Source organism: Podospora pseudocomata, assembly GCF_035222375.1.
Source record: "Podospora pseudocomata strain CBS 415.72m chromosome 2 map unlocalized CBS415.72m_2.2, whole genome shotgun sequence".
Classification (NCBI taxonomy): domain Eukaryota; kingdom Fungi; phylum Ascomycota; class Sordariomycetes; order Sordariales; family Podosporaceae; genus Podospora; species Podospora pseudocomata.
The window spans coordinates 1395974-1410179 of NW_026946366.1; the positions used below are offsets into that span (position 1 = coordinate 1395974).

General features: G+C 52.6%; 5 protein-coding genes across 5 annotated transcripts; 3 read left to right on the forward strand and 2 right to left on the reverse strand.

Moving 5' to 3' along the window:
• Positions 1 to 250: 250 nt before the first annotated feature.
• QC762_208980 (uncharacterized protein) lies at positions 251 to 4004 on the forward strand (the record flags this gene model as incomplete). Its single annotated transcript, XM_062887804.1, has 3 exons — positions 251 to 280; positions 335 to 1345; positions 1430 to 4004. 3 exons carry the CDS (start codon positions 251 to 253, stop codon positions 3713 to 3715), a joined length of 3327 nt encoding a protein of 1108 aa, XP_062745935.1. The 3' UTR covers positions 3716 to 4004.
• A 1179-nt stretch (positions 4005 to 5183) lies between these two features.
• On the reverse strand, positions 5184 to 6959 carry RRP9 (pre-rRNA processing protein; the record flags this gene model as incomplete). The annotated part of the gene is made up of 1 exon (XM_062887803.1): positions 5184 to 6959. One exon carries the CDS (start codon positions 6957 to 6959, stop codon positions 5184 to 5186), a length of 1776 nt encoding a protein of 591 aa, XP_062745936.1.
• Positions 6960 to 7220: 261 nt separating this feature from the next.
• QC762_208960 (uncharacterized protein) lies at positions 7221 to 8369 on the reverse strand. Its single transcript, XM_062887802.1, has 2 exons — positions 8159 to 8369; positions 7221 to 8103 (listed from the first exon to the last, which is right to left on the reverse strand). Exons 1-2 carry the CDS (start codon positions 8182 to 8184, stop codon positions 7317 to 7319), a joined length of 813 nt encoding a protein of 270 aa, XP_062745937.1. The 5' UTR covers positions 8185 to 8369; the 3' UTR covers positions 7221 to 7316.
• Positions 8370 to 8433: 64 nt separating this feature from the next.
• Positions 8434 to 9457, forward strand: PRE1 (Proteasome subunit beta type-4). The gene is made up of 4 exons (XM_062887801.1): positions 8434 to 8570; positions 8624 to 8781; positions 8840 to 9089; positions 9148 to 9457. Coding segments are annotated over exons 1-4 (612 nt in total). The 5' UTR covers positions 8434 to 8568; the 3' UTR covers positions 9350 to 9457.
• Positions 9458 to 10229: 772 nt separating this feature from the next.
• Positions 10230 to 14177, forward strand: DED1 (DEAD-box ATP-dependent RNA helicase). Its single transcript, XM_062883362.1, has 4 exons — positions 10230 to 10299; positions 10351 to 10367; positions 10424 to 11191; positions 11259 to 14177. Exons 3-4 carry the CDS (start codon positions 10983 to 10985, stop codon positions 13126 to 13128), a joined length of 2079 nt encoding a protein of 692 aa, XP_062745939.1. The 5' UTR covers positions 10230 to 10299; positions 10351 to 10367; positions 10424 to 10982; the 3' UTR covers positions 13129 to 14177.
• Positions 14178 to 14206: the final 29 nt, after the last annotated feature.

Genomic DNA, 14206 nt, shown 5'->3' on the forward strand with positions numbered 1-14206 from the left:
CTCCCTCCGCTCCCACAGCTGCCCAGGATGCGAAAAGTGCGAAAGAGTAAGCCCTTGATCTACCTGTGATGCCAGGCGAACTCTTCTGTGCAGCGTAACCTAACCTTATTGACAGGAAGGAGCTCGACTACCACCGCACCGCACACACCTTTCCAGACTATGGGTATTGCGCCTGTGTCCATGAACCTGTCCTGACAACGCCGAAGCTAATCACTGCCTGTGGTAAAGCCCTGTAAAGCGCAGTGTCGACATGTCTCTCCGATCGGTGTTCAAATCACTTGTACGTCTCGACTTCATTGCAATCATAATGCAGGATTGCTACTAACTTTCCTAGAATCCCTGGGGCGCGAAAGCCGTCAACACCCTCGATTCGAGCCCCAAGAAGACGACCGAAAGGCCACAATCGGCCCATTCCAATGACTCTCGAGAAACACCACGAGCGAAGCGGCAGAAGACGAGCCGGGATACCGAAGTAATACCACGAGGGTCACAAGAGTCTATTGAGGAATTCCCGTCTCAACCGATTCAATCGCGGGGTCACACGTACAGCCCCTCAATATCTCCTTCGCCTATCAGTTCGCATGTTCCTATGTGGAATTCACATGCAATGGCTGAGTACCAGGGTCGAGGCAATCGCCGCCACCGGCATAGGTCTCTTGGTAGCAACAAGAGTCAGTCCTCGGCCGAGGACGTTCCCAGTGCGTTCGGTCAGAAATACACTGCCCCCGATAATCAAGAACAAACTCGGTCTAAAGTGCAAAGCGATGCGGCCGACTTGGAGATTCTGAGGAATATATCAGCCCACTTACAGCCTGCCCAACCCAAGGGGAAGAAGAGACTGAAACAGGAATCCCACGAAGACGACGAGCTGGCAATGGGTCATACGCCCAATGATAGCAAAAAGCGCCAGCCAGGGCCCAGCGTCTCTCGCAGGGGCGATATAGTCCCTACACAATTCCCCAGAAAGGCAGCCAACGGTCGTGAGGACTGTCAGTCTCTTGGAGATTCCGAACGCTTCACTGTTTCTGCAGCAGTCTGCTACCGGAATTACTATTATGTGGCTGGTGAGAAAGGCGGGACAGATGCATGCTACATGCAAGCACATCATGATAAACCTCAGGCGGAACTTCGCGCCTTTACACAAGATGGAAACCCCCACGGGACGCAACAGTGGCTCAAGCTTACAAACAAGATCAAAGCCTTGCATTTTCACCCGTCCAGTAGCCTCATTAAGGTCACTCAACCCACTGATACATCTCTGGACATCGGTAAACTGCTGGTCATCAAGTTTGCGACTCCTCAGGATGCTTCATCTGTTGCTCGTTGGGCTACAAGGGTTCTCAAGGTAAAGGTGGTGGAAGAGGAAGACAGGTACATATCCTCGAAGCATTTCGTCCTCCGCCCTCGCTAACCATACTCTAGTAACAAGCTCCATGCCATTTATGACAAAGCACTCGGTGAAATCAATCGAGACACCCCATGGTCATCAGCAGGCATAGTCGCTGGTGCGGGATCTCCTAATGCTCAGCCTCCCGATGCTGGCAAGGCACGGGGCACCAGTGCTAGCATTACACCCAGCCAAGTCTCACCCTCGAACAAACCGAGAACCACCATCCGCGGTTCCATGCAAGTTTCGGAGCCCGCAACACCCCAACCAGTCGCGACTTACGGCAGACGATCTTTGAGGTCAACTCATGGATCAACGACAGATGCGACTTCCGCTCCAATTGATGTAGATCTATCATTATCGCCTGAGACCCCTCCTCCGCCCCGTTGGTCTTTGCAAAACAGGAGCTGGTTGGAAGACTGGAAGACACCGCTACAATTTGGCAGAGTACAGGTGACCAAGGATGACATACCAAGACTGGATGAGGGCCAGTATCTGAACGATAGCATCATTGAATTTGGTTTAAAGTACCTTTTTGAAAAATTCACTGACAAGCATCCCGATCTCAGCAAGCGAGTCTACATGCACAACAGCTTTTTCTACACGAGTTTGACCGGGGACGGTGGCAACCAATTCAAGTACGAGAATGTCAAAAGATGGACTGCAAAGGTGGATCTGCTGTCCTATGACTACATTGTCGTCCCAATCAACCAGCACTTCCACTGGTGGGTTGCCATAATTTGCAACCCAGGGAAACTTGATCCGGCTGTTCGTCAGACGGCAAAAGAAGCCGAAGCCACGATCCCTATCGACGTCGAAATGACTGATGCACCAAAGCTGGTTACGTCTGATGTTGTGGACAAAGCCACCGATGGCAAACCCGGATTTCGCCCATCAGCTTCTACTCAGCCAAAGCAACGCAAGCCTGCTTATAGCCTTGATGACCCCAGAATCATTCTGTTGGACTCGCTCGGATCTAGTCACGGCCCTGCCGTTAAGAACCTCCGCCGATATCTCGTTGAAGAGTTCGAAGACAAGCGTGGCAGGAGGCTTGAGCAAGGTGATTGGCCAACTCGCCTTGGGATGAAGGCCACTAATATACCGCAGCAATCAAATCTCACAGACTGCGGAGTCTATGTCCTTGGATACGTGCAAGAGTTTGTCAAGGATCCAGATACCTTCGTCAAGGCTCTGCTGTCTAAGGAGCCGCACGAATGGGCATTAAGTGCCCCCCTATTGCGAACGCTCTGGAGGGATACTATCTTCTACGAAAAGAGTATGACCCGCACAGAGCCTGGCCGGCAGCAAAATGCGGGGATGATCTATCCCATGTCCGCGGAGAGAATGACAAAACTTTTTGCTCAAAGCGCCAAACTGAGCACCTCTCCTTCTCGCGATTCGGCTGTGGGCCGGAGGGAGGAATCACGACATGCAGCTGTACCAGAGCCGCTCAGACCTGTGGGAATGGCGGGAGAACCGGCGCAAGGGCGAATAGGGTCTCCTGTAGAGGCACCAAAGCCCGCGAAAACTGCAAAGGAGCCAGCAGGACGTATGATACCGACAGAAGGTGTGCAGGAGGTAACCAAGCCTATGGACCTCGTCGTCAACACACCCCTCATTCCTTCTATTGAGGATTCTATCGAGGACTCCCCTACCCCAGAACCTCCTCAAATCACCGACCTCACCACACTTGTAGAGCCCGGTTTCTCGAAGCATGTGCCCAAGCTTAAAGAGCGCCCCGCTTCAAAGTTGGGGACTTCGCCGACGCGGCAATCATCTCATGCGGAAGATGATGAAGTCATGCTTGTCCCTTTGGGTCGCCCTGACTCCACATTGTTCACGGCGAGGATATCTAGTTCCCCGGCGGAGGCAAAGAAAGCGGTTGATACGTCGGTGCAAGAGCTCGACGCAAAGTCATTCTACAACAAGTCAGCCACACCTCCTGGGCACACCAAGAATGCAAAGCCTCGCCAGCCGACGCGCCAGGTTGCCCTAATGTCACAGTCATCTCCCGCCCAGGCTCCCAATCCAAAACGTGCTGATGCTGGCTCCACGTCCACAGGGACGTCGAAGCGTCCTCATACCGGTTCCACGCCTACTGGGGTTTCTCGCCCAAAACGCCCTGGTGCCAGCTCTCCACCTACCACGGGCTCTCAGTCGAGATATTTTAATGGTACCCCATCTCCAGGTCGGAGGCAGCGAGTGGCTACGAATGTAGGAGCTGCGTACACATCCGTGGGTTTTGCACCCACCAGGGAGGCTACCGTGGAGCAGAACTTGGCAGCGGTGAAGCATCATGAGCCGATCAATATTGATGACTCTGATTGAGTTGTGAGCGGTGGTTATTATACTCTAGCAGCAATCCCAAAGCGACGTTGTAGCCATGTTGGGCCCGATTAGACAAGCTTGTTTGTTTCGTTCCGTTTTTTTTTCTGATCTATTTTGGCTTGTGGGTTACGGAAACATTGATTATCATCCTGGTTTTGCTCAAGGTAAGGCGCAGAAGAGAGTGGGTATTTATCAATATGTGGGATTATTGGCAAGCATGGGATAGGAGTTTGGGTCCTGGTATTGTTTGTTAGCTGTTTGCCAATCGGAGGAGAGTGGGGGTTGGGGACAGATCTGGGTACCTATGTAGGTGAGGCTGGGGGGAGGGGTGATAGAGAGCGCTTGATAGAATAGGAGGAGTACACGGAAGGGGGGTAGGGGCAGAGAAATGAAAAGATATTGTTTTGTATATGTATTTTTAGACATCAGCGATGGGGAGGGTTCATGGGGAGTTGAGCAGTTGTACCATTCCCCAGGCAGCTTGAAACTTATTTACCTCGTCTGTTTGTGTGTTCATGTGAGAATCTGGCCATGGGTAATATTGGGTTTATCAAATGGATACTCCTGCATGTTAGGTATACGAAGTTACAGGCGAGTTTTCTTCTCGGTGGACCTACCTATATGAGAACGGGTTGCAATAGGGTGCCTACCTATGTTTACAAACCCGACATGGCAATTTTTATGTTGGCATCTAATGGTCAAGTTTTGGCGATGGACGACCCCAAGTTAACAAACTGACCAAGAAGTTTCAAGGAAAAAAAATCAAAGAGTCAAAAAAAAAAAAAAAAAAATACTCAACAAGACACAAAAATTGGAGTGGGATGATTTAACTTTGATCTTTTTCACAGATTGGGTTGGGCTTCGTGGTATAACTGATATATGGGGCAGATAAACAGGAGGATGAAAATGATAAAGGAAAAGAAGAATAGGGTACGCTATGTTTTAGTATAGTGTTGATTGTTTGGGGGGTGAAATATATCGTAGAGTTTGTGTGTAGAGATCTTGATTGATGTTGTGTGAGTGGAGGTTGTGTGAATGGGGGTTGTGGGATTGAGGTTTGGTTTACATGAGTTTGGTGATGGTTTTGGTGATGGTTTTGGTGATGGTTTTGGTGATGTTTTTGGTGATGGTTTTGGTGATGGTTTTGGTGATGGTGCTTGTGTGGTGATGATCTTCTTTCGCGGATGTTTCAAGAACAGGGGATCAGACGGTACAATGGGCAGTCCTATGTACATTACACTGATGGCATTCTCCAGTTCCTTTTCCTGTCAAAGATAACGATCGAATATATACAGGTATACAGCCAAACCAGCTTCAACCACCAGGTGAGTAATATCGACAAGCAGCCTTCCCATTTTATTTACTCCAGATAAAACACTGTTCAATCGGGCATAAAACAAACTCATCAAACGCCGTGCCATGCATATCTACCGAACCAAAGTAGAACCCCCCGCGCCCCTCTAATTGTTTATTCCTCACCGGAGGCATGCCCATTAGTCTCCTCCTCCTTCTTCTTGTCAACCACATTCTTAGGCACCTCATAAATGACCAACCCGCATCTCCCCTCCTTCATGTACTTCCACCTCCCAAGTCTCATCTCCTTCCCGGTAACCGCCACCACGCAGAGTCCGTCCTTGCCTCTCTCCCCTCTCTCAAACACGGCAAGATCGTTCACGATTCCCCTCGCGAGACTCTTCTCTTCCTTGTCGCCACTGTCCTCCGAGTCTATTGGCTGCCCTAGAACACCTACCCTCTCAATCTTCTTCTTATCATCACTCAGCCTCCACACCCTGACACTCCCATCCCAGCTCCCGCTAAAGATCAGATCCGAGTAAGGAACCGTTCTCAAAGCTGTGATACCCCTTGGCTGAGGGGCAGGAATATCCTTAGGGTTGAAATCCTCCGGATTCCCACCAGAAAGCTCCCTAGGAGTCAACGCAGGGTCCAGACCATGCGCTCTCGCAACCACGTGCAAAGCCTTTTTCCTCTGAATGCTCCAAAGCGCCAAATCACCATTGTCACTGCCCGTGACAAATATCTCGTCATCCAACATCGCGACTCTGTCCATTGACCCCTCATGAGCAGCGCTCGCTGGATTCAGCCCGGCCGGAAGTTTGTGTTTCTTGGTGTTGGTCGACCCGCCCTCACCGCCACCTCTAAACACAAGCTGAGATTCCTCAGGCACCTTCCAGTAACGGGCTGTACGATCTCTCGCGCCGACTGACACGCAGCGCTCCTGGCCCAAGGCATCCACGTCCATAATCTCGTCTTGGTGGCCGAACAATGTTTCGACGTACGCCAATTCGTTCAGGGAGAAGACCTTGACTGTGCGGTCCTTGGAGCAGGAGAAGATCTGGTTGGTGCCCCGGCGGAAGGCAATGCCGGTGACGGCGTCGCGGTGCTGGGTGAAGGCTCGGATAGGCTTGAGGGTCTCGGCGTCGTAGACGACCAGCTTGCGGTCGAGGCCGCCGGTGACGACAAACTTGCCGTCTTGGGATGCTTTTACTGTAATTGGAGCCGCGGTGTGGCCTTGGAAGGTCTTGTCCTTGGCTTTGAGGGGCTGAGACTTGACAAAGGCGATGCGCTCAGGTCTGCGCTTGGGAGGGGCAGGGGGCTTCTTGGGCTTTTTGCGGGTGGTTTGAGGCCATTGGTTCTTAGGGAGGTCTTGGAGCTTCCATTTGGTAAGGTAGCCGTCTTTTGTGGTTGTGTAGGCATATGGAGGGCAGACAGAGACGGAGGTGACGGTGCCCGAGTTCCACCGGAACTGGATGGGGTCGGCGTGGGGGAAGTCGAGTTCGGGGGCGAGCTTGCGGTAGACCTTGCCTTTGGTCTCGGCGGCGTCCTCTTGGAGGCGCTCGGCCAAAAGATCGCGGTCGATTTCCTCGGCATCGAAGGCGTACTCGTCCTGCAGCTCGTCGACTTCCTTTCGCGTCTTCTCGAGGTAGCGCTGGGCAAGTCTCAGACGCTTCTCGGCGGCGGTCTCGCCCTCGTTGTCAGAATCATCCGAGCCGCTTCTGCTGACAATGTCATCGTCTTCGTTCTCGGTATCGAGTTCACTGCCGGATATGTCTTCGTCGCGCTCAATATCCTTCTTTTTCTTGGGAGCCGCGGTGGGCTTGGTGGGGCCTCTTGTCGCGGATTTGGAGGATGATTTTGTGGTCGCCAATCGCTTCTTGGGGACTTCTGTGGCTGCTGGACGCTTCCTCTTCTTCTGGGCGCCCGAGGTTGTGAAAAAGGACGACATGGTGGGCAATTTTGGCGTCGTGGTGCTGCCTTTTGGCCGTGTTGTCGCTGCTTTGGCAGCCTTTTCTCACCAGCCGAATGCTGCAGCTTCAAAATTTCTTGAGCCGTCGTTAGAAAAAAAAAGTTGTCGGCCTGCACGAGTGGAGAAACACCCCTGGTCGGGTCTTGGCGTCCCTTGCGACCAAAGAAATCGGAGAAGGAAAATGCCGGCCGCCACTGATTCGAGCCCCACCACTGTGGGGTATGCTTGTATGGAAGGCTGCGGCTCCTCTGAATGTCATTGATGTGTTTGATAGAGATACGGATAGCTACGAAATAAACGCTATTTTGGCATCATTGAATATCGCGGTACTGTCCCTCACTCTTCACCACTATCTCCATCCTCTGACATTTTGTCGGCCCCGTCTTGGTCACCAGCAGCTCCATTCGCAGCCTTCTTGGCCTTTTCCTTCTGCCTTCTCTTCAACTTCTTCTCCCTGTTCAGTCGCTTCTTCTTCTCCTTAAGGTGCTCTTCCTTTGTGAGCTTCTTGCTCTCCTCTTCCTTGCGCTTCTGTTCCCTGATTCGAAGCTTGATCCTGGTCTTCTTTCCTGGCCTCTTTTTCTTCTTATCTCCCTCTTCTACAATCTTGCCTCCAGCAGTCATTGTTGTGGGTTTTTTGGTGGCCACAATCTCAATCTTCGTCACCCTCCATGGTACCTCTAGACCCCACGCTCTTTGTTTCGATAGCGCCAGAATGTCTTGGGCCGACATGGCGGAGTGTCGTATTTGCTCTTGCTGTTCGGGGGTGAAGGGCTCTTGTATGTAATAACTGAGAGGCCGTTCTTTGAAGGGTATTTCCTCTGTTGAGGCCTGTAGCTCATCCTCTTTCGGCGCAAGCACTACTTTTTGTGTTGGTGCTGATGAGAAGAGCCGGAACGAAAATTCTTCTTCTTGGTTCTCTTCATTTTCTAGTGGTGGTTGTGTCTCTTGGTCTGCATCGGCCATGGAGACATCACCCTCGGCCTCATCTTGTGGTGGCGCAGCGAGGTTGATGGCTAAGAGACTGGAGAGTTTTTGCCGGAGAAGGCTGGCATCTTGTTCTGAAGATATATACCTGTGCACTTCCCCCTCGTCAGAAGACGAGTAGAGGTCTTCCCTCCTCACTCTGATACGAAAATATGTTAGAGCATGTAGGAGAGAGTGTGAATGAAGGGGCCTACCGTTTGGCATCTGGAACCTCGAACATGGTCGAATTGACACAATCGATGAAAGAATTAAGAAGTGGGACACTTGAGAGATGAGACTAATGGACGGGGCAGAGTTGAGTGTATTGACTGAGATTGTTATAGGTGACTTGAGTTTATGCTTCTGTAAGAGGTTCAAAATGAGAGAGGCCATTGAGAGCTCAAAAAATCGATATGCGACAGGTGGTCAGTGCTGCAGCATGGGAAGGCTGAAGGTGCCCCGCAAATTCAACTCCCAAGGTGCGCGTTCCCGCCTGCCTAGCTCCAGCCCGCCATACCCAGCTCCATCCATGACCCCCAGCACCAGCATCAAGCAACCTTCGACGCTCACCTAACGTCCCAACCAACGCACCACATCTACAAATTCACGCCACAGCAGAGACAAAATGTACGTCGCATCTACCCATCCTATAGAGCACGCCCATCATTGACACTTTCTAGGGAGGTTCTACTGGGCATTACGGGCAAGGACTTTACGCTGATCGCCGCGTCGAAGGCGGCCATGCGTGGAGCTACCATCCTCAAGGCGTCCGACGACAAGACAAGACAGTTGAACAAGCACACACTCATGGCCTACTCTGGCGAGGCTGGTGATACCGGTCAGTCACCACAGTGATCATGTACACCTTCCGGCAGCATGCTGACAAAACCCCACAGTCCAGTTTGCCGATTACATCCAAGCCAACGCCCAGCTCTACTCGATGCGCAACGAGTCGGACCTTTCCCCATCAGCTCTTGCTCACTTTGTCCGCGGTGAACTTGCTACGAGTCTTCGGTCGAGAAATCCATACAACGTAAACCTTCTTTTGGGCGGCGTTGACCCCATCACACACAAGTCTAGCCTGTACTGGTTGGACTACCTTGCGTCGCTTGCCCCCGTCCCATATGCTGCCCACGGCTATGCTCAGTATGATGGAACCCAAGTCTAAAACCTATATCCCCCCGCTAACAATATGCCTTCTCAGATACTACTGCCTTTCTATCCTGGATAAGCACCACCACCCCGACATCACCCTCGGCCAAGGCATCAAACTTCTCACACTATGCGTCGACGAGCTCAAGAGAAGACTACCGATAGACTTCAAGGGGATGACGGTCAAGGCAGTGACCAAGGACGGCGTGGTAGATATCCAGTTTGATGACGACAAGGTGGTGAAGGCTGCTTGATTTAATGGGTTGCATTTGGAGTCTCGTGGGGGATTTCTCGGTGTATAATACCTGGCACTGACGATGCATGCATTCAATGGGATTTTAGAATTCAGGTTCTGGTTGGCACATGACTTGCCAGAGTTCAAGTTGACTTGGTGGTTTCGTCTCCTGATGCCTCAAATGCTTCGGATTTGGCCCCTGACTGGCAAGAGTGGTTACATCCGGAAGCTAGTCAAGTCGATCATACTTGAGTGCACTTGGCTGGCGTGCGTAGAATGACGCTGACACGGGCAATAATGAGGAAATCTCCTATTTTGACCCGTGTTTGCTCTATTCCCACAGTCCTCTGCAAGACAAGCAGAGTGGGGGCACACCCAACCATAACAGACGGTTTGACACGCTGCAGACTTGGTTTGGCACCATTTCTGGCCGATAGGGCGGTGAGAGGGTGAAGAGCCAATCCAAAGCACCTTCCCCGCGCTCAAAGAAGCCTTCGACTTTTCTGAGTGAGGCGGTGAGGCCGGGTTGCACGAATGCCCCCAAGTCACTCATCGTAACCCTCTGTTAGTGTAATGATGGCCGATGGCTGATGGCATCAGGGAAGGGGTTGCTCCTGATCTGTTGCCCCGTTCCCGAAAGGGCCCCGCATGCTGTTTGGTCGGGTGCGTGCCAGAGGTGCCAGACACTTCCAACTGACTCAAGAGACAACTGTCCGCCGGCGGGTTCCTGCGTTGAAAGGAGAGAGATGGGAGGCATGTTTGGTGTCTGACTCTCTGAGGGAAGGCCAAACAGCCGTGACAGCCACTCGGCATGTCCAACAGGATCCCACCACTGCCCACTTAGAAGCCCTGTCCAGCCGTCGTCTGATGATGTTGACGAGAACAGACTTTGTGGAAATTAGAGATACCTTTGCGCAAGACAAGAAGGGATTGACAGTCACCAACTTAAGCCGGAACCCTCTATGTGACGTATGTTGCCACCGGAACACAAGTAGCAACCTATCTAATCAGTAGAAGAAGACATCGTCGGCTTAAGGGTTGGATCATCTTGCCCCACCAAGCGATTGCTTAGCAATTCGCTAACTGGCAGAAGGGGAAGGCGCTGAGTGGGTAGCAGTGCCAGGTTGGGGGCAACCTGTGGGTGGTTGCTGGCTGCTGCGGGCGTGAGTGGCACAAAGTGGGTCCCCCAGCATAGGATCCAAAACTCTTTTCTTTCTCGGGTCCCTCACTTTTCTCCTCTCCTGAAAAATCTTACCCTTTTCCTCCCCCACCCATCTCTGGATTTCTCTAATCCATCCCGCATCTCATCTCACTGTGCTTTTCCCTTTGGAATTGTCTTTCCTTTTTTTTCTTTTTAAGGATCTGTTTTTGCAGGTACTTTGAAAAGGATCGCATAGGAAGCATCACACACGCTCCCTCTCTTCGTAATACCTGGTTGTTACGAGCCACGCGAGCCACCTCGAAAAGTCGCAGGAAACCACTTAATTTCGCGCTTTCTCTGAGCCCAACCAATATTCTCTCGACTTCTTCGTCTTTTCGACTTTGATTTTTCCTCACTACTCTCATTTGAACAATCGTGTTCGTCTGAGCCCAACGATCAGGAAATAATCCCGACTTTTTATTCGCCTACCGACTGAAAAACCTCAGCAAATATGGCCGATCAACTCAGCGGCGGCATGGGCAACCTGTCCCTCGATCAGGCTCCCGCGGCGGCTCAGCTCGCTGGTCAGCACCCCGGCGGTCGCTCTTACATTCCTCCTCACCTTCGCGGCAAGATTGGGGCTAATGCTCCCGCTCCTGCCATGAACAACGGACCTGCTCCTGGTGCCATGAACGGGCTCAACAACAGTGCCTGGGCTGGGTAAGTTTCAGACATCGCTTGCCATCACCTGTGTTGCAAACCGTGAATACTAACCTGATTTGTCCAGCAACAACAGCTTCGATGCTCGTGCCAACACCAACTTTGGTCCCACTCCTGGCGGCGCTGCTTCTTACGAGTCTGCCCCTCCCCCTCAGCAGCAGTCTTGGGGCAACCGTCAGGGTGGCTTCAACCGCAACGCCTACGGCGGTGGACGCTCCAATGTCGGCGGTAACATGGGCGGCGGCGGCGGTCCTGTCGGCCGCGGGGAGGGTCGCTGGAGCGATGGCCAGCACATCATTGGCAACCCCGACCCGCGCGTCGAGCGTGAGCTCTTCGGCACTGCTGATGACCCGAGCAAGCAGCACACTGGCATCAACTTTGAGAAGTACGACGACATCCCGGTCACTCCTTCCGGCCATGATGTCCCTGAGCCCGTCTTGACCTTCTCCCACCCCCCTCTGGACAAGCATCTCTTGAGCAACATCGAGCTTGCTCGCTACAAGATCCCTACCCCTGTCCAGAAGTACTCGATCCCCATCGTCATTGGCGGTCGTGATTTGATGGCTTGCGCCCAGACAGGTTCCGGCAAGACTGGTGGTTTCTTGTTCCCCATCCTTCACCAGTCCTTCGTTCAGGGTCCTTCCCCCATTCCTGCCCAGGGTGGCGGCGGCGGTGGTTACCGCCAGCGCAAGGCTTACCCCACTGCCCTCATCTTGGCCCCCACCCGTGAGTTGGTCTCTCAGATCTACGATGAGTCCCGCAAGTTCGCCTACCGTTCGTGGGTCCGCCCTTGCGTTGTCTACGGTGGTGCCGATATAGGCTCTCAGCTTCGCCAAATCGAGCGCGGGTGCGATCTTCTTGTTGCTACCCCCGGCAGATTGGTCGACCTCATAGAGCGTGGTCGCATCTCCCTCTGCAACATCAAGTATCTTGTCCTTGACGAGGCCGATCGCATGCTTGACATGGGTTTCGAGCCCCAAATTCGCCGCATCGTCCAGGGTGAGGACATGCCTCCTACCGGCCAACGCCAAACTCTCATGTTTTCGGCCACCTTCCCCCGCGACATCCAGATGCTCGCTCAGGACTTCTTGAACGACTACGTCTTCTTGTCTGTCGGTCGTGTTGGTTCTACTTCAGAGAACATCACCCAGAAGGTCGAGTACGTTGAGGATGTTGACAAGCGCTCCGTCCTTCTTGATATCCTTCACACCCACGCCGGTGGTCTCACCCTTATCTTTGTTGAGACCAAGCGCATGGCCGACTCCCTTTCGGATTTCTTGATCAACCAGAACTTCCCCGCCACCTCGATTCACGGTGATCGTACCCAGCGTGAGCGTGAGCGTGCCCTCGAGCTTTTCCGCAATGGCAAGTGCCCTATCTTGGTCGCCACTGCTGTTGCTGCCCGTGGTTTGGATATTCCCAACGTCACCCACGTTATCAACTACGATCTCCCCACCGACATTGATGACTACGTTCATCGTATCGGTCGTACCGGCCGTGCTGGCAACACCGGTATTGCTACTGCTTTCTTCAACCGTGGCAACCGTGGTGTCGTCCGCGAGCTCCTCGAGCTTCTCAAGGAGGCCAACCAGGAGGTTCCCGGCTTCCTCGAGACCATTGCTCGCGAGTCTTCCTTCGGCGGTGGACGTGGCGGCCGTGGTGGTGGCGGTCGCGGTCGTGGCCGTGGCGGCAACACCGATTTCCGCAAGGGCGGTGGTTTCAGCGGTGGCGGTGGTGGTGGTTATGGCGGCGGTGGTTTTGGTGGACACAGCTCTGGCGGCGGCGGCTTCGGCGGCGGCGGTGGTGGCTACGGCGGTGCTCCCCCCAGCGGAGGCTTTGGCGGCGGTGGTTATGGCAGCGGCGGCGGCGGTGGTGGTTACAGCGGTGGCGGCGGCTATGGCAACCCTGGCGGCGGTGGTGGTCAGTCGTGGTGGTAAATATACCACTTCACGTCGCGAATCATCTCAACACCCACTTTTACATCATTGGCATCCGGCACTGCATCGTTCAGCACTGCATGGTTTACCAAGGATTCTGTCTCGCTTTTGTTTTGTTCTTTATCGTTTGGCACATGGAATTGTTATGCGGCGATCATGACTTTCATTCTTTCGCAACCCGGCAGGGATCGAGTCCGATGGTTTTTTCGAGTTTGACGATGGAGATCGGGCTTTCCCTACTCGACACAGAACCACACGTTCGACGATTTGATACCCTTTTAGACCACATTATTCGGAAGTCGACAACTCGACCGCGAGTGCATTCACATGCCACACGCGGCATACATATGCGGTTTCGGTTTTCGGCTGGTGTAATCTAGTCATCATTTTCCTGCTCTTGCCTTGCATTTCCGGCAGGGCACGAAGTTCACATTAGAGATGGGAGGCATGGGCGCCGCTGGCCTTTTCGATTTTCTGTTTTTTAATTTCTTCACTTGACGACCATCACACATAGACAAAAGTGGATTTCTCGGTTCTTTTTCTCTGGCCGGTTTCAGCAACGGTACCGGCAGGAGATGGGTCTTACAACAACAAAAACGGGACCTTTCAAAAGATTAGAATTCCATTTTTTTCGGCAGTTTGAGGACTGGGAGCAGGTTAATGGAGCATTTGATACCCCTTTGAAGATGGAACTCTGACGACGGATGAGGGCTACAACAATACTTGTGGCTCTCCTCTATTCAGAGCGTTTGGCATTGGCACGGCCGGTCGCAAAAAAGACATCGGGCACGAAGCGCAACGGACATTGTGCGCAAGGAGCGCCTGGGATTTTGCGGAAGGCTAAAAGGGGGATTGGCACGAATCTGAATTCTACTCGGACAGTGGCGGCTGTTCCCGCTCGGAGGCTCGAGACAAGACAAATCGTCTATGTATAATGGAGTCCAAATTACAATCCATTTTTTACACCAACTAGTTGTGATTGTGTGTAATGTGTGTGATGTTTTGATGTGTCTCATGACTTGTGAAAGAAAATGAGGTCTGAATACGTGTAAGAGTCTTGTGTTCTTGTGGAAGGTGA

Excerpts from the sequence above, each read along its gene's own strand:
- QC762_208960 (XM_062887802.1), bottom strand. The coding sequence starts at position 8,184 with ATGTTCGAGGTTCCAGATGCCAAACG. Across the intron at positions 8,104-8,158 it reads GAGGTTCCAGATGCCAAACG|AGTGAGGAGGGAAGACCTCT; the intron begins GTAGGCCCCTTC and ends TTTTCGTATCAG.
- DED1 (XM_062883362.1), top strand. The coding sequence starts at position 10,983 with ATGGCCGATCAACTCAGCGGCGGCATGGGCAACCTGTCCCTCGATCAG. Across the intron at positions 11,192-11,258 it reads AACAACAGTGCCTGGGCTGG|CAACAACAGCTTCGATGCTC; the intron begins GTAAGTTTCAGA and ends TGATTTGTCCAG.
- PRE1 (XM_062887801.1), top strand. Across the intron at positions 8,782-8,839 it reads TGGCGAGGCTGGTGATACCG|TCCAGTTTGCCGATTACATC; the intron begins GTCAGTCACCAC and ends AAAACCCCACAG. Across the intron at positions 9,090-9,147 it reads GCTGCCCACGGCTATGCTCA|ATACTACTGCCTTTCTATCC; the intron begins GTATGATGGAAC and ends ATGCCTTCTCAG.